Source organism: Sardina pilchardus, chromosome 13, assembly GCF_963854185.1.
Source record: "Sardina pilchardus chromosome 13, fSarPil1.1, whole genome shotgun sequence".
Lineage (NCBI taxonomy): Eukaryota > Metazoa > Chordata > Actinopteri > Clupeiformes > Clupeidae > Sardina > Sardina pilchardus.
This window is the reverse complement of record NC_085006.1, coordinates 2,266,379-2,290,397: the sequence shown is the minus strand read 5'-3', so window position 1 is coordinate 2,290,397 and position 24,019 is coordinate 2,266,379. Positions and strand designations below refer to the sequence as shown.

Here is a 24,019-nt window from a genome sequence, read left to right as displayed (position 1 = left end):
TTGTTCATTCAACTTTCGACCTATAACCCATATTGAGCTTGCAGAAACGAAAATCCAATCTTTGATTTTTTAATGACAATCAGGTGAAACAGACCAATTTAGCCGTCTAGCCCCATAGACCCCCATTGTTTGATCACTGGCTCGTGGTCGCCCCTAGTGGAACTGCAACTGGAACTGCAGGTACAATGGAGTTAATAGCGAGTGGACTGGCTCTCCATAAATGGGCTCTGCTTTCGCCATAGAGCCGTATCACGTGTAGGTATTCTGAATGGCAGATTCTACGCTTACGAGAATACTTTGATTTATTGATGGAAGTAATTACTCATGAATGAACACACATTTTTGGAAGAAAACATGCGTTTTTGCTAAGAATCGACTCTAAAAACGACACAATGCTCCTTTAAATCTAAATTCAAATACGTTGAGGAGGATGGTGTGTCATTTGCAAATCCGTTGAATTTCAGCATATCTAACCTACTAGGAAACTGCAATCAGCTGAAAGTGTTGCACAAGCGCATACTGGTGCAATGCTAGAATGAAAATGAACCAGCCTCTTGCGTGAATGTGACATATAAATAGATGTTCCACAAGAGGTCTTAGTTGCATCTCTGCAACTTCCCAAACCGGTTTGCACCAGGTAAGAGACTGTTATCAATTTCACAACATTCCTTTGTATGAAACAGTAATGATAACATTGTCAATTTGAATGGTAACATTTAATTTAAAATGACGCGCTTATCCTTCTCATAGAATTTGTTTATCAGAAAATATGCAATAGACAGGCCATAGAAACAAATGTTTGCAGGTACTAAGTGGGAAGCTAAATATTACCCAGTGTTCACTACAGTATAGTAAATGTAGGTATAGGTATAGGTATAGTAAGCCTATACCTAATGTTTTATAAATTGGCACTCATAATGAGTTTCCAGCATTTTTATCATTTGGCAGGACAAATACTCTTCCCTGTAGATGAAGATTGCAGACTGTACCAGTTCATTAAAGATGCATTAGAGTTTGAAAATGTATCTAAAAAGATAAATAAACAAGGGAAAAGTAATTTTTTCTCATAATCAATTCATAGAAACTTTCACGTAATTTAGATTCATTATACATGAAGTGAAATATGTCAAGCCTTTTTCATTATTATTTTAATCTTGATTATTTACAATTTACAGCTCAAGGAAATAAAAAAAAGATAGAATATCTCAAAATATTACAATAAAGAATTTCTAATACAGAAATGTCAACAGAGCTCTAATCGGCTTAAGAAATTAACACACATAGTTTGGACTCTGAGATAAAACGGAAAGGGGACTTCAGCAAAACATTGGAGGTTCCCATTTCCCGTTTCATTGAGTCACATTGGTAGCTGTACCTGGTATTGTGCTGAATGGCTAATGTCTGACTGTAGGCACAGGGAGCTGTGTAATGGTTGGCCCAGGTCCAAGCCCACCGTTTCGAGTCTGTGTCATTTCGGATAAAACCATCAAATAGAATAGAATAGAATATATACTTTTTTGATCCCGTGAGGGAAATTCAGTTCTCTGCATTTAACCCAATTTAACCGAATTAGTGAACACACAGCACACAGTGAACACACAGTGAGGTGAATCACACAACCCAGAGCAGTGAGCTGCCTGCCCAACCAGCGGCGCTCGGGGAGCAGTGAGGGGTTAGGTGCCTTGCTCAAGGGCACTTCAGCCGTGGTGGACTGGTCGGGGATCGAACCGGCAACCCTCCGGTTACAAGCCCGATGCGCTAACCAGTACACCACGGCTGCCCAATAATACCAGTCAGCTTTAGGTGTGGCTTCCATACCTCACCATACATCATCTGTTTTTTTTATGCATGAATAGAGGTGTTTTCTACATGTTTAATTGTTTAAGTAAGATAAGGTGGAATGGTGCAGAAATATCATTTGATTTCTGTCATTCATTAGCCTGGGTGTTCCCATCCTGCCTTGCGCGGTAATTTCAAATACGCAGCTAAGGCAGTGTGGAAACTAACGCCCACATTTTCACCTGATGTTGGCGACCAATCACAGCACAGGGAGAAAGCAAGACCATGATGAGCTATGCACAGACGCATTTGATAGACATCTGTGGCGTCCAATGAACGGATCTGGGCATTTTTTCAAATACGAGAAAATTAACGTCTGGTTGCCAGACCACGTCTCATTTGAGTAGTGGTAGGTGCTAGCCAGGCTAGTCATTCATAGAAAAGATGATAGAATAGCAAGCATCATTTTCACGAGGGGTCGGGGTGAAAGTGATTCAAGTCAAGTCATTTTATTTATAAAGCACATTTAAAAACAACTGGAGTTGGCTCAATGTGCTTCACAATTAAGGCATAGGTAAATTAACTGCACATGCAGACATGGAAACGGAGCCCAAAGTTGCAAGGATTGAAAGAGGGACAAAGAAATAAAGAGGGGTAAAGGATAAAGAAAAGTGGTAAATGTCTCATTCTGCTGTCAAGGTTAAACCAAGGTTGAACTGAACAGTACAAGATGAGTGAGCACACACATTTAAAGCAGGTGAGAAATGCCTCTCTCTCTCTCTCTCTCTCTCTCTCTCTCTCTCTCACACACACTCACAAAAAATATAACACAACTGTTAAACCGCACATAACCAACGAATCAACAAACTACTCAATCTCCCCTGTCAGCTTAATGGAAGTGCTGCAACACACTGCGCCAGAGATGAGGAACTACACAAAGAATGCAGTGCTGGAAAATGCAGCAAGACGGTGCAACAGGAAGACACATGGAGCACTTTCCGTGAGAGCTTCCACCACAGCAGACCATGATGTTGGTATACCCTTACTGTCTGTCTATTTGGCTACAACATATGTCTCCAATGTTTTCACAGGTATAATTCGAGTGTGCACGCTGATGGCGCCAATAGTAACACTGTTGTATGAAGGATGTCGTCATCCGTCTGAGCCCTGGGCCCTGTTGGGTGACACAAGTATGCCTTTCTTGGACTGGACAACACTGTTTGTAGTTTTCATATATACTGCACTGCAGGGAGCTCTCTACTATTTGCCATTTGGCCCAGTAAGTCACTGAATAACTGAAGTCTGCTAAAGGTACATTGTGCAAGATTTTTACCTTTATATACAAAGGCAATTTGATGGTAAATGAACTTGTAATAGGGCAATCGTGGCGTTATTTTAGTGGCATATCTGGCAAGGTCAGTGACGCAAACGATATTAATTCACACGGGAAGACACAGCAGCGAGCAAGGAAAAAACAGCTGTGAGTGCATAATATCAACCACTGTGGGCCATACACTCTAGGAGAGTTCTGCACACTCTCTTGGAGTAGGCACGAGTTGACTTTTGACACTTTGAGGGAACCCAGGAAGGCCCTCTTGTGATTGATTTTTCTTTGATTCACAGCCATTGGGAAAGCCTGAAGGTACTTATTTTCCCGATAATGTCTGCGTTCTATACATTATCCCGCTTGTAATACAGCTACTTGCCAGAACGAGAAAATAAAACTTACCACAATGTGGGCCAGATGTACGTAGATTAGCGATCGTAACGTTGTTTGCGCCAAGGCCAACACGCAGAAAGCACATGCTATGATACTTTAGTTTACGTCCTATTTACCAATGTCACAGGTGGGGGGCGCTAGAGCCACCCCTACTTTCACCATCTACCACTGGAGAGAACACTGTACCCTTCAATAATGCAGAGCCTGAAAGCTGGGTGTAAAGAAAATATATTTATTTAAAAATGAGGTTAAGAGTCTTTGTGAAGAGGTGGATGATGTCCAAAGAGCAGTCCCTCCACATGGCCTCCAGGGGGGGTCACCCAGTCAGGACTCCGTCTCGACTCAGGAGCTCCGGTCACAGTCTCTCACCCTGTCCGGTCGCTGTGAGCAGGGTTAAGGTTATGGTAGCGGCCAGAGTGAGCCGATCCACCTAAGCCCATAAGGTAACAGGTTCACACATTAGAGCACAGCACATGCACAAACGTTTCCACCCACGCGTCATCACTGCACACAATACACTCCACACGATCACCACAAGGCTGTTACATCTGGAAGGGGCAGGAGGGAGCAAGACCTGCGGGCTGAGGCCTGGTGGCAGGGAATGGGTCGTGCTCATTAAAAGTCTTTAAATCATCTCTAAAAGTCACAGAGGGGCGATAGCAGGTAGTCAGTTATAGAAGGCTAGCTTCACGGTAACGGGGAACAATGGCAACTTCATGGTCACGGGGAATAATAGCAGTTCAGTTCATCAGTGGCATAACCACGGCAGACACTTAGCTCTGTGGGGAGAAGCTTGTTTCCCCCCTCATAGCATCCATTCAATGGCGCAGGCTTTTCCGGCGTGGGCTTAACCCGGACCCGCACGTCGCTGGTGCAGGTCCCTGTAGAACATTTCCGTCTTTGTCGTCGCGAATATCGCTCTGTTCCATTTTCTCCTGTGTGAACGTTTCCCCGACTGCCGTCTTGCAGCCGGGTTGGCTATGGCTCGTCACCGTTCCCCCTTCCCGTGTTCCCCCCGTGAAGACTTCTCTGCGACTGAAGGTATAGAGGCCTTAAAACCCCCCAGCCTACCCCATGTGAGCCAATCGAATCAGCCCCTACACACCTGCACTCGTTAACCACCAACGAGTGCTGATTGAGGCAATTAGTACGCTACCAAAATACTAGAGTTCCCTCCCCCACTTTTCCCAGCTAATCCACCCCGTGACACCAATCTTGAAATTCATTGGGTAATCTGCGCCGTTCTCCGCCCCCTGACGCAATTAGCGAAGGCAACTGAATGACAATTCAGTCAGAAGCGCAATTGAATGAAGTTAACTGATGACAACATTAAAAGGAATCCAACATGTAGCGATCATGAAATAATACAATACATAATGTCAACAAGCAGGAAGATAACGAAGAGCAGTAGTTCTACTCAAACTAGGCTAACTTGTGCACGTAGGCTATGGAAGATTTATCAAATCTAACAAGTAGGAAAGTTTAAGCGGATGGCGTGAAAGTGAAAGTAGACGTTCGAAAGGCCAACGAAAGTTAAGGTTGCTTTTGATGTAGTACAAAAATGCAAAACTGGTGGTCTAATTAGCGATTTTGCTGTCTTTGAATGATTCTCTTATAGATGCCTTTAACAGCAAACCGCATGTAACACCTGCTTTTACAAGGCGGAAATATTTAGGCGCAAAATAGACGTGCGCTCTCACGGGCAGTTTTAGTACATACAGGGGAATACATAATTAGGCGCATTTTACGCTTCTCCTCCATCTTTTTACACAATTCCTACTACCATCTGACACTCCCATAAATCCATATGTATGCGATGGAAAAGCACAATTTGCCATTCTCAGCTCCCGCGACAGGCAGTCTGCGCCATCACCTCATTGCGGCCTGTTTGTACATACCTCGGCATCATTTTATACGCACGTTGCGAAACAAATACGCAGTGGGCGCAAAAGAAAGACTCATTACATGCAAAGTGAGATATTTCAAGCCTTTATGTGTTAATTTTGATGATTATGACTTTCAGCTAATGAAAAACCCAAATTCAAAATCTCTGAAAATTAGAATATTACAGGAAATGTAAGGAAATATAGAAATGTCAGCCCTCTGAAGATTCAAGATTCAATACTTTAATTGCCATACAACAGACAAGACAACACCATACAAAAGCAGGAAGCCTGAGACGCAGACACAAGCCGCTTTCAGACAGACGTGTATTTATGCAATGTTCAAATACTTTTTACGGCAGGGTTTTCTTTGTCTTCTTCTGTTCCTTACGAGACACTGCCATTTTAAAGGGATATTCCGCCATTTTTGGAAATACGCTCATTTTCCACCTCCCCTCGAGCAAAACAATCGATATTTACCTTGTTCCTGTTCATCCAGCCATTCTGTGAGTCTGGCGATACAACTTTTAGCTTCAGCCTAGCATAGATCACTGAATCGGATTAGACCATTAGCTTCTCGCCTGCTAGCTTCATGTTTAAAAGTGACTAAGATTTCTGATAATTTTTCCATTTAAAACGTGTCTCCTCTCAAGTTAGAAAGTGCAATAAGACCAACTGAAAATGAAACCTGGCGTTTTTCTAGGCTGATATGACATGGAACTACACTCTCATCTGGCGTAATAATCAAGGCAACTTGCAAACGTACCATAGGCGCAGTGATATCGTACGCAGCATCTGAAAATAGTCCCCATAGACATCAAGCAGTAGTAGTGCCAGTAGCTGCAAGTTGCCTTGATTATTACGCCAGATGAGAATGTAGTTCCGTAGATTCGTAACACTGTCGACATTCTGGAGCCGTTTATGTGTTTCAGTGTAGTCGCAGGGTATGGCCACGTGGTGCCGATCTGAATAGTTTCTGAATAGAAATGTATGACAACCTAGGAAGAACAATACTAAAACTGCATAGTATACTGTACCTCAGGGCTGCCAAGTCTCACGCTTTGAGCGTGACAGTCACGCAATTTGACCCATTCTCACACCACACGCCATACTTGACATTTCTCACGCAAAATATTTCCCCATTCAGTGCACTACATATTTTTACTTTGGTCATTGCCTTGCCGTAGTTCGAGCTCTGATTGACTGACAGCAATAACCAATCCATCAGTCCTTTGTGCCTAAATCTCACCAACCACGGAAGGCATCACGCAATATAAACAAATCAGAAGCAACGTACTGTAAGGCGGGTCTTGGCGCCTCTAACTTATCTTTCAAATACACAACAGCACCGACTCCGACAATAATTTGATTTAAAACATTCTACTGCTTGCTAGATTTTGTTCACTGTTGATTCGCTGTTTCTCCTTGATTTTCCAAGTTAACGTTAAGGCTGCTAAGTCTATAATTGTCACTTGTTGCAGAGCTGTGTAACATTTATTTGCCTCTTTCCTGATAAGTTCACACTTGAAAAATCGGCGGACGAACTCTCACGCTTGCCATTTTCTGAAACTTGGCAGCCCTGGTACCTATAGGGCGACATGCCCACCAAGTTTCATGTGCCCCGGTGTTTCGGTGCCCTGTCATTGACCAAAAATTCAGGAAGTAGATGATGGGAAAATAATAACAAGAAAAAAGGGACTTTGACAATCCTTTTATGATTGCCACGCTATCTACAGTCATAATAGGAAGCCTATGATAACAGTACAGTGCATTTTGTATATCCTATATGTTTGCTTCTCTGTGTGTGTGCTTGAGAGAGTGTGTGTGGGGGTAATGGTCTGTGTGTGTGTGTGTGTGTGTGTGCATATGCCTGCTTCCGTGTGTTTTTATGTGTGTGTGTGTGCCTGTGAGGTGCGCGTGCCGTGCATGCATGTGTACTGTATCTGCGTATACCTTTATGAGTGTGCATTTTCATGCTCGGTTAAAAAGAAAATGTATGTAACACCATGGAAGTTTTGCTCTCGGGGTCCCCCTACAGTTGGGAAACGGTAATTTCTTCTACTTATGTCCAGTGGTGGACAGTAACGAAGTACATGTAATTCGTTACAATACTTAAGTAGCATATTGATGTATCTGTACTTTACTTAAGTATTTATATTTGGTGAGACTTTGTACTTTGACTTCACTACATTTTTAAGTGAAAACTCGTACTTTTACTCCGTTACGTTTATGAAAACCCTCTCGTTCCATTTTGGCAAAACGAATCACGTGTCCAAACTGCGTCCTGCACGCACTTCAGTGCGGCCCACCGAGCATGCATTAGTTTAGATCTGGCCCGCCACGCACTTAGGCTATCATTGGCTTTGCGCTATTTTTTTTATTTCCAGCAACGACGTTGTGGTTAACATTCCTGCAAACTAACACTCTTCTTAGAGAATGTGTACATTTACAATGTCAATATCAATGTTACATAGAGATGAAAGCCTACTCTTTGAAATCTCTATTGCAGCAAATCTAATGTGCGTGTTTGTTACTCATAACGTTACTCATAACGTAATAGGGAACGTGTGAGCGTGCATGAAAGGGAGAGAGTGCATTGATAACTGATATCTCCGCTTTATAAAGGGCAGCCACTGAGTGGAGCCGGCAAGAGTGTTAAAGTGACAGTGTACCATTTATAAATGAATCAAACAGCATCATAGTTCTTAACAAATTTATTTTCTACAACAAAATTACTTTGTCATTATTATCATAATGGGGGGGGGTAAGGACACCAATTCTCTTTGTGATTGAATAATGTATCGTAAATAAATAAATGTTCTTAATAAATGCTAGGGGGGAGGAAGTATTTAACCCCCTATGTAACCCTATGGGAATTTAACACAGGGGCAGGTAGATTTTTTATTTTTAAAGGACAGCTATTTCATGGATCCAGGATATATGCATCCTGATAAAGTTCCCTTGGCCGTTGGAATTAAAATAGCCCCACGTCATCATACCCTTCACCACAGCTAGAGATTGCCATGGTGCTTTTTCCAGTAGGCCTATTAGCCTGTTTGATTTGCATTGAGCTCAATGAGAATCAAACAGGCTAATAGGCCTACTGGAAAAAGCACCATGGCAATCTGTTTGTTTGCAGTTTGATTTTTACTCATTTTTTGAATTAAGGCATTAAGATCAATTGTCAAATGATGATTTTATATTTCTCTTTTTAGGCAACTTTAGCATGGTATCAAATACATGTTCTCCCCACTGTAGATAGCTTCTAAGCAAATAGACAAATGTAAGAAACTATTTGAAGAGTGGCATTAGTATTTCACCTTATATAAGCTGATTTAGCAGGAGCTTTGATGTGAAAAGGATAAATTATAATTATAATTAAGCCATTAGAACCATAATTCATTGAAGTACTTTTACTTGTAATACTTAAGTACATGTGAAGGCAAATACTTTTATACTTCTACTTAAGTGAAAATTCAAAGTGGGTACTTTCACTTTTACTCAAGTAACATTTGACACAAGGTATCTATACTTTCACTTAAGTACATAATCAATGTACTTCGTCCACCACTGCTTATGTCGTAAAATCTGTCAAGGTTACACCAGAAGCAAGTTAGACATAGCGTACAATATAGGCTACGCATATTGAGGCTGCACATTAAATATTAAATTATGTGCTACGATACCAGTTATGTGATACCTTTGTAAAACTAGGCTTTCAGCTCAGGTCTGTGCACGATCTCGGTATTGGGATAATGTTGGTCATTGTTGGTCAATTAGCCTACTTATTTAAAAAAAAAAAAACGATTACGATATCTATGAGCAATAGCGTAGCCTAATCTAAGGTGGTAATTTTTAGTGTTTCTATAACATGAAAAATAACGATGGTCACCAGATAGGCCTATTGTATGCTATGGTATTCACGTCCATAGTGGCATATATTTGCACGCCCAAAATGTTTGGAGAGGCAGAGCTCTTGTAATATGATGACAGAATCTTACATGTGATAACGTTGAGCTACATAACTAGCACACATAACCAGCTCCCGAGCAGTTTGGTTGGCAACATGACAGATGATAGAGCTGGGATACACGTGCATTTGTTGACAAGCTGAATTCTGCAGGAGTAGTTCTCACGTCTTGGGCAAACTCGGACTGCATACGTTGCGTTGCATGTGAAATGTATATTCCAGGTAGCCTACAGTAGCCTATAGCATACATTTCAGCATCATATGAATAGAATTTCATGGGTTTTATTTTTTTCAAACGCCAAAGGATCGCGTAGCTCATGTTTATAAGGCAGCGTCATTATACTTGAATGAATATAATTCAATTGTTTGTAGGCCTATGGTAATGGCATATGGTCAATATTGGGCCTATAATATGAAGCAATCTGCAAAGTAGAAAAGTCGACTTGCATTAGGCTGTGGCAAGACACTTTCACCAGAAAAGTAAATAAACAAACATGACTCAGTCATTAGGTTAGTTAGCCTAAAATATTATTTCTGTCTAATCGTGATTTACTTTCAAGAATGTAGGCTAGCCCCTACCAAACGTATAGGCCTACACCCCGTTTAGACATAGGCTTAGGCTACTGACTGTTTTTTGTCCTAATATAAAAGGGGCTTCGTCATAAATCGCTACTTCAACATCAGGCTGTAGCCTACAAAGTTAACACTTGTATCATATAACATTTTCGGTTCCGTTGCTGCTTCGGCCATCAACTGTCTATTCAACATTACACGCTATTGGGCTTGCACTGAATTTGAGGAAGTGGTGGGGTGCTGTAAAGCAGTCGAATTTTGTAGTTCTTTGGTTCGTACCTGAACCCCAAAGTTCCGTAGTGCCAGTAAAAGCGATACAGACACAAAATATGGCAGACGGGTCATTCAACCTATTGTAAATCGATGTACCATCACAAGGGTCTTAGAAATATATTATAAAGGTTGAAAAACTACATGGTGTTGCTTTAAATATGAAAAATTATGTTTACATATGAAAGACACAACTCTCTAAACACAACCACGTGAAGTGTGCACAACACTATTTCTACATTTGATATTGTTAATGTGAGTCCTCATTTCAAATAAGATTAGCAAAAATCACAAATAATTTATCCCGAGGAATAAAAAGTAATCTCAGGAAACAATATGTTCCTGTCATGGCATGTCATGAAATCCACCAATTAAAGACAATTATAATGTGTCTTTGTTTTGTAGGTAGAACTTTGCAGAAAGGGTAGTGATGGAAAGTTTTTGCAATACAATTGCAACAGTGAGTACTTCAGTCTAATGACTAATTAAGCGATTTTTCACATAGATCTCTGTTTTGGTCAGCAAGTGCCATCAGTATGAAAGAAAAAACAAATCAGTGCTATCTAGGCTACCTATCTACCTGATTTAGATAGGCCCTCAATGGCCCAATCCCAAACTCCAGACTCACAGACTTTGGTGTGCGTTCTCGCAAAATTCGTAAGGGCTTAAGCTAGAAGTATACTCGACGCGCTCGACCTGTCGCGCGACAATGTGACGTCAAAATGAGGTAATTTCCTGTGTCGCAAGCCAGATTTCAGTTGCGCGCCGACCTGTCGTATACCGAACATTTGATATCAGGGGCGCGCGCCAACCTCGCACGACAACTAGGGAGAGATTGAAGCCAAGCTCACGGAGCCAGTGTCCTTTTACAGTCATCAACCACATAAACCACATTCAGGCATTATCATAGCCTATCCAACATCTTAAATAAGCCCATTCATTTTTAAAACGACTGTAGTCATGAAGTTTGAATAATAGTAAGTTTGAGAAGTGGGAAGTTAACTTGGCTAGGCTGCAGCGAGAGTTGCCGTTTGGATGACTGATTTGTTTACAGTTGTGAACTACGTTGGATAAGTTAACGAAGTTACCAGTGAGAGTTGTAACAGGAGGAATTAGGGGGAAATGACTAGGACCGAGGCACATAAGCATTCCAGGAAAAGGTAACGAAGAGATTTATTTCCAACCAAAGGATATCTGCTAGACCTAAAAAAAAATAAAAATAAATCTCTTTCCATTTAGGGAGATTACACAAACTCATCTCATAAACTAGATGGTAGGCTAATCCTTCAGTTGTACAAGCTAAGTCTGAAATATCAGCAAAGAAGCTAGTTGCTACTGCCATTAACGTCAATGGATACCGTGCCTCTGTTCAGGAGAATACTGCAAATTGTGTCGCGACTACCACGCGCAAGTATACATGGTTACAACGCTCCCCGTGACGTCAACATGTCGCACGATAAGTCGGGTGCATCGACTGTACCGGCGCATTTAGGGCTGTCCCAATGTTGAATTTCATCGGGAACTAGGGTTTTTTGAGTACACACTTATCGTAATGTTCATCGTGGAAAATCCGGATATGACAAAGGTAAACAACAGCACGACACACGTGCGTGGTGCAAATGTCAGCAACCTCTTTGTTATTAAACATCGCCAAGGAACATGTGATCTCATGAAGTGCTGTCCCAATCCCAAATACCTATTAGCCCATGTGGCCTAACACACTCAATCACTTAGCACCTGGGCCCTGTAACTCGAAGCACATGTTAGCTGCTCTTAGACCTTACGCATATCTTAAGCATATCGTAAAAAGATAGGCGTGTAACTCAAATGATTCGCAAGTCTACGTGTAACATAACTTGAGACAAAAGTTACGACTGCTTCATACCACACGTAACGCTATCGTAAGTGTCTGAACAACCTGGGATAACCTAGGCTACTGTCGCTTGCATTCGTGCTTGCCCTCTTCGCCTCCGTTATTTTAGCAATCATTCGTTTCCTGCCATTTAGTCGTGTCTTGTGTGCTCCTCACCCAGCTGTTTACTTTTTATGTTTTCACGTCCAATCTTCTTTCTAGAATGTATCGGTGTGTTCGTCAGCTTTTTTTAATCCCTTAGGCTATCCTCAGCAGGGACGCACGGCATCTTCAAGTTGTCAGGGGGAAACGGACGCTGATTCCCTCGTTACTACAACATTTACAGTGGTTTCTCTTTCGAGTTACAGTTTAAGTTGCGCGCATCTCACGCGTGACAAGTTTCAGTTACACCCGGATCGTTATGATTTACGAGTTCGTAAGCCATGCGTAACGTAAAGTTACGTTTGATTTTTTCGAGTTACAGGGCCCTGGTGTCTAAGTCTGTGAGTCTTTAGTCCCTAGTCCTCATTGGGATTGGGCCATTGTGTAGCACTATAGCTGCCTGGCAGCTCTAGCTGTTAGCTGCAGCAACTCGAGCTAGGTAGCACCGATTTTTCATACCGCCAACAATACCTTGAGAAACAGAGATCTATGTAAAAGATCGCCCTCTAATAGATTAAAACTGATGTTCACATACATTATTATATTTGGCTATTGAGGCTTGTGTAATTTCATGAATGTTCTATTTTCTTCAACAGGTTTGCATGCATTTGTTGTGAGCTCAGCTGTCCTCGTGGGGATGTGGATTGGTGGTGTGTTCCAGGCATGTCTGATCACAGACAGAATCTATTCTCTCATATATGCCTGTTCCATAATCTCTTTACTCATGGCCACAGTTGTGTATCTGCACTCATGTAGAGAGCAAACATCAAATGAAATTCACAGAAAAATAACTGGTCAGTGAATTTTCCTTTTCAGCATCCCATTTAAGAGATTTGCCTATATTTTCATGAAAAGTTTTAGTTTTTTCCATAGTCTTCTTTTTGTTTTCCTTCAGGACTGCTTCGAGACTTTTCTCTTGGTAAGGAGATTAGCCCTCGGATTGCTGGCATTGACATGAAACAGTTTTTCATGGTCAGGATTGGATTTATGGGATGGGTAAATTGGAGCATTATTGCACCTTCTACAGAAATGACCTTGAATTTTATGTCATTCCTCATAATCTAATTAACCATTTTATCTGTTACATGTGCAGGGGATAATTAGTATATGTTATTTATTGGCTGAGATTGAAAGAGACGGACTAGTTTCTCTGCCTATGCTTCTCGTGGTGGTCTTTCAACTTCTTTACACAGTGGAGTTCTTTATAGACGAGGTTGGTTAATTAAAACAATCAAAGAATTTCAATGCTTGTTTAGCTTTTTCCTCTTCAAGTAATCTGATTGCCTGAGTAAAAGTATATGAAAATAGAAGTACTCTTTCAATTGTATCCAATCTTTGTCAGACAACTATACTGTACTTCACACATTATTACAGTATAATAGATGCAGAATGGACAAACAGAGTATTTTGCCTTTTTCGCATGTAAAAGGTAGGGGTGTAGCCTGACATGGTCATACTCACGATTCCTTCAAACCGATGGTACAAGAATAGAATAATAGAATAGAATATATACTGTGTAAGGAGGAAATATATTTATCAATTTCCTGCTTTTATACGTGTTCTGTCTTTACCCGGTGCACCAATGAGATTGTGTTGAACAAGTTAAATTATTTTTGACCATCTGACTCCATAGATGAAAGGTATAGTCACACTGTTGATGACTATGAAATATCAGTCTACAAGTAACAAGTAGCCTACTTCTAAACTTTATCTCTCTACAAGGCTGATTTGATTAATCACTAGAGATCCAACCTATATCGTTAGCAGTATCAGTTCATTGACTATCAGCACCTGTGAAGTTTACTGATTTACCAGTTCAGGGACCACTATTCGTTTGGCTAATCAGGCCGGCCGGCATTAGCACGCAGAGGCCTCCACGGCTTGGTGCGAAAACTGAATTAGAGCAGTGACTCCTAGTGGTATAACTAGCCCTCACAAGATACGTAGTTTAACTGAGAATTCGTTTGCTAAGATACTGATTAAACAAATGCCTCAATTCGGACTCTAATCTCAAGAAAAGAATATTACCGATTACCAATTAACATCACATTTATTTGTAATCTTTTCTAATACAATCAATAAAGGTATAAAGATACAGACAATAATAAAGTAGCAAAATAATTAAACAATCAACCTAAAATAAAGTTCAAGATATCATACCTGATGTAGCATTAACTAAAGAAGTGGAACTCTATTAGCAGAGGTTTCAACTCTAGGAAACCAAGCTCAGAGTCTACTGCTAGCCAGAGCTACACGCTAGTGGAGATTTTGTTAAGCAAAAATCTCCAGAGTCACCCTTGTTTTCTCTTAAATATCCATCTAGACACAGGAGGTTTGTCGGCTGGGTTCCACCTTAGAAATTAACATATAGACTCTATAACAATTGTAGAAGACCTTGGCTCACCGCAGGGTATATCTTATCATTACAAAAGGAGGATGGGAGGTTACCCATCCAATTCTTGGCAATTTCGCTTAGATCACCAGAAAAACATATTTACACTTATTTTACAATTGTACCACTGAGACCCTCTTACTTCTCGCGTTGAGACATTCAAAATGATACCAAACATAGATACATTATCATTTGTCATGAAACAGATACATTTTAGTTTTCAGCATGGGTTTTCCAGGAGAAAACTGGAGGTGTGTCCGCCATGGTCAGAGCCTCCCTGGCCAAATGGCGATTCACACAATGGGGTATTTCAATGCAAACAAGTTACCTAAACACAAAAGGAGTGTCCCTGCTGTGAGGTTGTCTCTCCCGTCTTTCAAGATGACTCATGCCTGGGGTAGTAATTTTTCCTACTGTTTTGATCCCGTGAGGGAAATTTGTTTCTCTGCATTTAACCCAATTAGTGAACACACACAGCACACATAGAGTGAGGTGAATCACACACTAACCCAGAGCAGTGAGCTGCCTGCCCAACTAGTGGCGCTCGGGGAGCAGTGAGGGGTTAGGTGCCTTGCTCAAGGGCACTTCAGCCGTGGTGGACTGGTTGGGGATCGAACTGGCAACCCTCCGATTACAAGCCTGAAGCCCTAACCAGTACACCACGGCTGCCCCAATGCTATGAACAGCTGGGGAAGGGTGTGGCAAACCCGGTGAGCAAACAGACATTTCAAACACATAAGTGAACAATATGCTGTTTTACCTTGATGAAAGTGAAACCGGAGTTTTCCCACATATCCACGTTGGCCTAAATTTTCAGAAAAAATTGTGTGATAATCTGTGATAAAACCTCCGTTGTCATGTAAATGAAAGGCCAAACTGCATGGAAATAATATGGACTTGTAGCCAAAGCGCTTCTGTTGCAAGTAAAATAGCGTGCTCAGATGATGTGATAAATGAGGCAACTGTTGCTCATCTGTCCATCATCATATAAAGCCCACCCTGACCATTTAATTGGTTCAAGCAGGTCTTGTTCAGGCATAGTTCTGCCCCAATGGTAGCCTAGAAATCTAGACGCACCCTTGCAGGCAAAAATATTTTTGCCTAGCGGGATGGTCTAGGGTCGCACCGTTGAGGCCAAGCCTGCGCTAGGCTCGAGTTCAGCCTAGCCAATCAGAACGCTCTATCTGTGTACGGAGTCCTTGAGCCCACCTTAGCTCACCTTCGGCTTCCGATAAGACGCCAGGGGGCTGGACCATGCGTCCTCGTTCGACGAGTTGGGTTTGAGACCGTATCGCACAGCCATAGAGAAAAACAAAAGATGGATGAGGCTAACGAAGCGCGCTCGTTTGAATCGGCTTTGGAAGAGTTAGGCTTGGGCTTTTCTTTGAAGTTTGAGCAGAAAGAAGCACTCAAGTCATTCGTTTTAAAGAAGGAAGTATTTGCCGTTTTGCCGACCGGCTACGATTGGTCACAAATGCTGGCCTATTACGTGCAGAGGCAGTTTGAAAGACAACTGTTCATCCCACCCACAGGCTTCAACTCTGTGAATGGTCCGACCCCAGACTATACATTTCTGTGTAGTTTGGCTTGCCAGGCTACCCCAACGGAGCAATGCCAGACCGAACTTCCCGACCTCAAATGTTATGGGCAGGGCTAAAGTTCGGCTGCACCCAGGCTAGTAGGGGTTGGCAATATGAACAAAAAATATTATCTCAATATTTCTTGTGATTTCAACGATGACAATAATTAGTTGATATCCTTTAAAATAAATGTTAACATGTCTAAAAAAAAGTTACTTTACAGCTCATTATTTATGAATAGTATCATTACGATCATAACCAATAACCTAACCTGCGACTTTTTTGACACATACAAGTGAGCGCGCCCGCACACACACACACACACTTCACACACTCTAAAAAGTTACAAGAGTAGGGGCTGGAATTGGAAATGAAGACAAATTGACAAGCGTGACTGTGTGGCGGTCATTTCTGCCATCTCTTCTCGGTGGCAGATATGACCGCTAATAAAGGTAAAAGCAGTTTTCTATTCTATATCTAAACAAGGCTGTTGAGAATATGCATTATTAAAGACCATATTTTCATATTTTGTGTTGTGACTCATGCAGGCCTCAGTTTTGGACACCAGAGAATTCACAGATGAGGGTATTGGCTTCCTCATGATCCAAGGAGAATATATTTACATTCCATTTTGTTCAAGCACTCCTGCATTCTTCCTGCTCCATAGGCCTTTACAGATCAGTCTCCCCGCTGTCATTCTCATTTGTCTTCTCTATGGTACATGTGTATTTCTACACCTTATTTACGTTATCCTTGGGAATAGTCGCTATATCAGAAAATGTGCAAAATGGAAATTTTCATAATAGTTTTAATCTATTTCTAAATAGGTGTGGGCTTGGCCATTTATTATTTTTCCAATGTTCAAAAGGATTGTTTTCGGAAAGATCCCAGTGATCCTGCTATTTCAAGTAAATACTATATTTATACATTTACTCATACCGATTTTGGTAGTATGCCATCTTTCATGCTATTATTTTCTTCTGAATCAACTGTAGGTCTGAAGACAATTTCAAGTCCCACTGGGCAGAATCTCTTAGTGTCTGGCTGGTTTGGATGGGTTCGTCACCCAAACTATCTTGGTGATATTCTGATGACTTGGGCGTGGACTCTTCCCTGTGGTAAGATTTGTGAAGGATTAATTGGTTCCTCTTCTTCTTCACTAGACTTCCCATTTTTGTGTCAGTGTTCTTGCAGAACAAGTTAGCCAGGCAATAGGTATTCATATGTATGCAGTGCCCTCCATAAGTATTGGAACTGGAACACATGTTGACTATAAAGAGGCATATAAAATCATCTTTTGGAAATTGAGCTTACATTTTTTTGTTCAATCACTAACAAGCACTTACCCATACTTCAGATAATTTTTCTAAACTCTTAACACAGACTCACAGCTACGAAACACAATAGGGCAAATGGATAATTTTCTTCTCAAAAACACATTTTGTTACATGTACATTAACTCTTCATTTCTCTGCACACACCAACTTTACCAAAACACTGGAAATCTCAAAATGGTAAAAAAAAAAAAAAAAACGGTATAGACTTTTATGTTCAGTTAAAGGTATTTGCATGCAAAACTTGCAATCCACTGTTTTTACACTACATTCACATCTCACACAATTAACCAAACACCACACCATATTAGCAGAACATAACACAAAATGGAATATTTCAGTTAAAACAATAAACTAATTGATAAAAACCGTATACTGTTATATCATCTCATATCACTAACACACTCTTTCAATGATTCTACACTGTCTCCATCTTATACACACCAACACAATAAATTCAAAACACATCTGTAAAAACCCTCTTCCAATATTTTGATGAACCCAAGACTTTCTTCGGGTTACATATAGAGAGATATAGAGAAAATATATAATAAACTCATTAAGCAATGCACAAAACTGATGCTGCAGACAATATTTATTTCTTTCACTGTACCATATGTTCAGTTACAGTGACAAGTCAATCAACAGAAAATGGCAAAATTATAGTAGTAGTAGTATAGTAGCCTACTGTAAAGTGTAGAAAAATAAAAATCTGTACACAAATAAAAAGTACTGTACACTTACAGTCACTGAAGAAAAACTAAAGCAACAAACAACAATACGTAATACTCTAATCATCTCTCCGTCTAGCTGGATCAGGCCATAAGAGTTCATCCACAACACAGGGTGCCTCTCATTTGGGCTTTTATACGTCCTCCCTCGCTCCTCGGGCCTCGATCCTCACTGATTGACATAAAGAATGATGGGGCGAAAACAATGGGGTAGTCTATCCAGTGTTAGTTATAGATAAGTGGGAATGCCCCTCGAGGATCGAGGATCGAGGAGGCATGTTGAGAAGCACCTAATGTCTTGGTTGGCAAGGCGACTGTATAGCACACCTAAGTGCTGCGTTTTCAATTTTGCACATGTGTGCTTACACACCTGGTGGATGTGATTATTCAATTTGTTCATTAGTGTGGTCATTGGCAAGTCAGGGCTTTGTAATGAGAAGGAAGTACCTTACAATCTTTATCTGTGTCTAAGGTGTGAAAATGTGTTTTACGTTTTGACATTCACTGTGTGTAATGTTTTGCAAAAAGTGTGAAGCTGAATTTGTGCTTACTGTTGTACTACTCTGCGCAGGTGTTTTGCTTCTTAAGTTTTAAGTTTTGTTTACTGTCTGATAATCTTAATTTTACTGTGTAAACGATTGGAAAAAACTGTAGTATGTCCACATGTAATGCTCACATTCAAAAGCATTCCAGTAAAAAGCAAATTAGGTTTTTCCCTTTACTGTTTACTACTGGAGGTACAGTAAAAAATACTGCTTACAGTATGATAGAACAGGAACCAGTTTTACAGTATTTCTTACAGTTAACAAAATATCCATGGAACACACAAGAGATCAATCAATTGTATGTGAAAAAGTATTTTTGTATTTTTTCAATCCTGAACAAAAATACAGCAAAAAGCTCAGATAAAAAGGCGGGGACTAAAAAAGCTCAAAATTACTGTATCTAATCTCTGCTCCTGCACCTCTCACTGCATCTCTCACTGCATCTCTCACTGGGCCTGCTCTTCTCTCTGGGCTCCTTGCTGTTACTCTTCCTTGTCCATGGAATGGATTGGTCCGCACACTGGGTAGGCTCCAAAAATACACTTTATTAACTATATAAAAAGACAACGTTTCGATCCGCAGTGGGATCTTCTTCAGGCAATGAGAACAATGGTCTGAGATGTCATTTATCACATGACCTACAGGTAGGCTACCTGGAAGAGTTAAGCGCACCCGTAAGGTGACAAGTGGCATAGCATGCGTCTAAACGCACTGGAATGCAAAGTCAAGAAGACCACAGTAATCACATCCGGTAATGAAGGGAACAACATGGTCAAAAAAACATAATAATAACAACAAAAATAAAAGTAATAATGGTCATCAACAAAATAATAATAATGGTCAATCAGAAATATTTAAATGAAAACCACATCAACTACACAAGCAACCATGATGTGAGAAATTATATATTATTATATATTACTCTTCCGTGTCCAGACATTACAGTGTTTTCAGTTTCTGTTTCCAAAAACATCACTCCTCAAAGTCCTCCTTTTACTGTATATGTGTCAATATAATAGAAATAACCCCTGCCACTGAGTCTAAGCCAGACTTAATCAGCCATGGTAATTTAGCCAACATAAATCAGCTGTGTGTCAATTATTCAATTGTTTGTTATGACGTCGAGCATATGCGCGTTTGCAACGCGGTCTCGCACCCAACTTGTCGAGCGAGGACGCATGGTCAAGCCGCCTGGCGTCAATATCTGAAGCCAAAGGTGCCCATGCGTCCTCGTTCGACGAGTTGGGTGTGAGACCATGTTGTCTCTATAGCTGTCACGACCAAACGTTAGCGATTGGGTAAAATCAGGCCCAATCGTTTCAAACTTCAACAGAGTTCACGCCTCCTGCCTGAAATCGATTCTGAATGGAGTAGGTCCAGACCCTCTGTACAATATTAGTACGAGGGTTTGGTACGACCAGGCTATGTGAAAGTGCATATTGTGTGAAAATGTGTGTGCTAATTGTGTTTAGAGTTTTGAAAATGTGACAACTGATTGGACAAACGCTTGTTAACGACTGAAAAAACTGTAATAATATATTAATATCATATAATATTGTATGTGTGTGTCTGTGTGTGTATGACTGAAAGATAACTACATCATCTTATTCTCCATTCCATTATAAAATAAAGAAATAAATAAATGGCCCAATGAAATGATGAGATATCAACAACTCAACATTTCAGTGATATGAGCCAAGGATTTTGGTCCTCCTTCTCCAACTCCAGGCTTAATCGTCATTTCTTTTTCATAAGATGACTAGTGCAGTGCCCGTACAAACAATGTTTTCCAAGAAACTTGTTGCCCAATTACGTTGATGCAGGTAGATCATGTTAGATTGGCGATGATGTAGAATCAGGCCTGTGCAGTTAGTAGAGCTCACTTTGCAAAGTAAAAAAGTGAAGGGGAAAGGCATTTGAGTTGCAGCTATGGCAATATTAGACACAATACATACCCGTGCGTTTTTGCTGTTGTTGGGAACTGATGAAGATAATCGCATGACCATGGCAATGCCAGTGCTATGAACTCGGAAGTGATGTTTGAATGAATGTTATGCCCATAGCCGATGTCCATATAGAGTCCAGAGCGGCTGTTTTAAATCCTAATTTTAACAGAATGCTACCAACGTGTGTGTGTCGTGTCGGCATATTGTTGCAAGATCAGCAACCTGATCAGGCAACAGAACCACTTGGCAACTGCGGTTGTTGATGTAGAGTATAGCTATGCAACGTTACATTACTTTAACAGCCTGCTTACCAACATGGGTGCATGTGTGTCGGACTCAGCATGTTTATCCAAGATGAACAATCTTGAAACGATCCGTTGTTTAAATGACACATCGTAATTTCCATGAATGGCAACACGTGAGTGTGTCAGCGAAATGTGCTTTTTTTCCTATGCAGGAGTAAGTGAGAGCGAGAAGGGGAGTGGCTAGAGTTAGAGTGGCTAGGGAGCGGTAGAATTGTATTTTGCTTAATTTAACGATATCTTTTTCATTTTTTGTTCGAAAACGACCATGCATGCCATTAGCAAGACCTGTGTCAAATTTTAGGTCAGTCGGATGAGTGGTTCGAGAGACAGAGTGACACACAGACAGACTTTCCTTGCATTACAGTTTTTTCCAACTGTTTACACACTAAAATTAAGATTAACAGACAGTTAACAGTACTTAACACTTAAGAAGCAAAACGCCTGCGCAGAATAGTACAACAGTAAGCACAAATTCAGCTTCACACTTTTTGCGAAACATTACACACAGTGAATGTCAAAACGTAAAACACATTTTCACACCTTAGACACAGATAAAGATTGTTAGGTACTTCCTTCTCATTATAAAGCCCTGGCTTGCCAATGACCACACTAATGAACAAATTGAATAAGCACATCCACCAGTTGTGTAAGCACACATGTGCAAAATTGAAAACGCAGCACTCAGGTGTGTTATACTCGATCCTCGAGGGGCGTTCCCACTGATCTATAACTAACACTGGATAGACTCTCCCATTGTTTTCGCCCCATCATTCTTTATGTTGATCAGTGAGGATCGAGGCCAGAGGAGCGAGGGAGGACGTATAAAAGCCCAAATGAGAGGCACCCATAGCCTGTGATGTGGTGAACTCTTATGGCCTGATCCAGCTAGACAGAGAGATGATTAGAGTATTACAGTTTTTCTCAATTGTTTACACACAATTTCTGGTACTTCTGACACAATTCTCATAATATGTAGCTCGTGCACCAACCTCCTGAACCGAGTGTGCTGAACTATAAGCACAATTTCTGCTTTACACTCAAATTGCAGTTCTATAACACACTGTTTTCAAAACACTACACACAATTATGTGCATTAGACACAATTTTCATGAAGAAAATCTCTTGTTTTCACAAAGAACACACTGCCATTCAAATTCTAAAGCTAACTGCTCTACCATGCACACTGACTCATCAGATGGGCAAACTCCTGTCACACAGTCTTACAATTAGCAATCAGAGCTTTAGTATTACAGTAGTAGTACAGGCAGAGGCAGAGCCAGAGGAGTGAGAGTAAGAGGAGGAGGATGGGGAGGCCAAGGACCGTAATCTCTGATGAGATCCGAGCCACTAGAACATTGCAGTGCTGCATATCAATACAGTACAGTACCAGACAGTACAATACAGCTCAGTGAGCACAGTAGTACAGTATTGCCTGTGGGCTGTTCTGTAAGACTGTACAAATATTTGGGGAAAGTAATCCTGCTTTGTATTCCTACACGGTTTGCAGTATTTTACTATTTGTTTGGCAGCTGAAAGATTACCAACACAAGGGCTTCTGTCTCCTGAACAGGAAACTGAAATCATGAGCATTGTCCTAGAAAAAACGGCATAACATAACAGCAAATACAAAGAAAAATAATAGAAAACAATGAGATATTTCAAAATATTGATAGGGTAAGCATATCAACTTACTGTATCAGCGTATCTACTGTTTGTAGTACTGTTTGTAGTGTAACACTGAACAAAAAAAGGCCCAAGTCATTATAACGAATGGAGAAGAAGTGTGTTTTCAATTCATCGCAGTGTTTTACACTGAGCACATCAGTGTTCAACTGGTCCTTATAAATGTCTTGATATATGATGGTTTGTGTGTGTCTCTTGAGAACAAAAGAGCATTTTGAGGTGAAATTACATTGTTTTGAAGGTAAAGTGTCATTTTGCAGGAGAATTGTGGAGTTTTGCCCATTGTGTGTGTTGTTTTGGATTTGTGTGTAGAGTTCTGAGAATATGAGGCATGTTTTCAGAAAATGTGTGTTAACAATCGAGAAAAACTGTATGTATTGTTGTTACTTGTTTGTATTGTTGCTTTAGTTTTTCTTCAGTGACTGTAAGTGTACAGTACTTTTTGTTTGTGTACAGATTTTTATTTTTCTACACTTTACAGTAGCAAGAACTATAATTTTGCCATTTTCTGTTGATTGACTTGTCACTGTAACTGTACATATGGTACAGTGAAAGAAAGAAATATTGCCTGCAGCATCAGTTTTGTGCATTGCTTAATGAGGGTTCATCAAAATATTTTTGTCATCTAAATTATCCTAATGCTCTCAAACAATATGTCTGAATAAGATCCATATATTGGAAGAGGGTTTTTACAGATGTGTTTTGAATGTATTGTGTTGGTGTGTATAAGATGGACACAGTGTAGAATCATTCAAAGAATGTGTTAGTGATATGAGAACAGTATAAGGTTTTATCAATGTGTTTATTGTTTTGACAGAAATATTCCATTTTGCTAACAATCTGTTATGTTCTGCTGATTGGGTGTGGTGTTTGGCTAATTGTGTGATATGTTTTGACAAAAAGAGCCCTGTTTTCAAAATTGTGTGTAAACGATTGGAAAAAACTGTAATAGATGGATAGATTGTACTGCATAAAAATGTGTAGTATGTTTGGATTGTTCTAATTTCATTTTGATGTGTCCCTTAGGATTTTCAAATGTTTTACCTTACATACCAGCTGTCTTCTGCACAATCATTCTGATAAGGAGGGCCAATGAAAATGAGGAGGCATGTCAAGAAAAACATGGTGAAGCATGGCAGGAGTACTGTCGTCGTGTGCCATACCAACTGCTTCCTTACATATACTGAAGATATGTTATTACCTCCGCCAAGGAGGTTATGTTTTCATCTGCACTTTTTTGTTTATTATGCATATTATGGAAGGATTTTGATGAACATTTCAGGGAAGGTCTGAA

General features: G+C 40.4%; 1 protein-coding gene across 4 annotated transcripts; it reads left to right on the top strand.

Moving 5' to 3' along the window:
- Positions 1-564: 564 nt before the first annotated feature.
- On the top strand, positions 565-24,019 carry si:ch1073-429i10.1 (delta(14)-sterol reductase LBR). 4 transcript variants are annotated; one of them, XM_062552644.1, is made up of 12 exons: positions 565-637; positions 2,479-2,536; positions 2,668-2,779; positions 2,871-3,058; positions 10,601-10,655; positions 12,806-13,003; positions 13,105-13,205; positions 13,303-13,422; positions 16,730-16,898; positions 17,009-17,089; positions 17,177-17,299; positions 23,752-24,019. In XM_062552644.1, the coding sequence occupies exons 2-12, from the start codon at positions 2,510-2,512 to the stop codon at positions 23,910-23,912; spliced, it is 1,335 nt and encodes a 444-aa protein (XP_062408628.1). In that variant the 5' UTR covers positions 565-637; positions 2,479-2,509; the 3' UTR covers positions 23,913-24,019. The 4 variants fall into 4 exon arrangements, with proteins under 4 accessions (XP_062408628.1, XP_062408630.1, XP_062408629.1 ...); XM_062552646.1 differs by lacking the exon at positions 10,601-10,655 and having other exon boundaries at positions 2,871-2,969; XM_062552645.1 differs by lacking the exon at positions 565-637 and having other exon boundaries at positions 2,447-2,536.

What these genes read in the sequence shown, in the direction of transcription:
- si:ch1073-429i10.1 (XM_062552644.1), top strand. Translation starts at nt 2,510, where the DNA reads ATGAGTGAGCACACACATTTAAAGCAG. An exon ending in ACTATTTGCCATTTGGCCCA is followed by an intron (nt 3,059 to 10,600) that starts GTAAGTCACTGA and finishes TTTGTTTTGTAG; the next exon opens with GTAGAACTTTGCAGAAAGGG. An exon ending in AATTCACAGAAAAATAACTG is followed by an intron (nt 13,004 to 13,104) that starts GTCAGTGAATTT and finishes GTTTTCCTTCAG; the next exon opens with GACTGCTTCGAGACTTTTCT.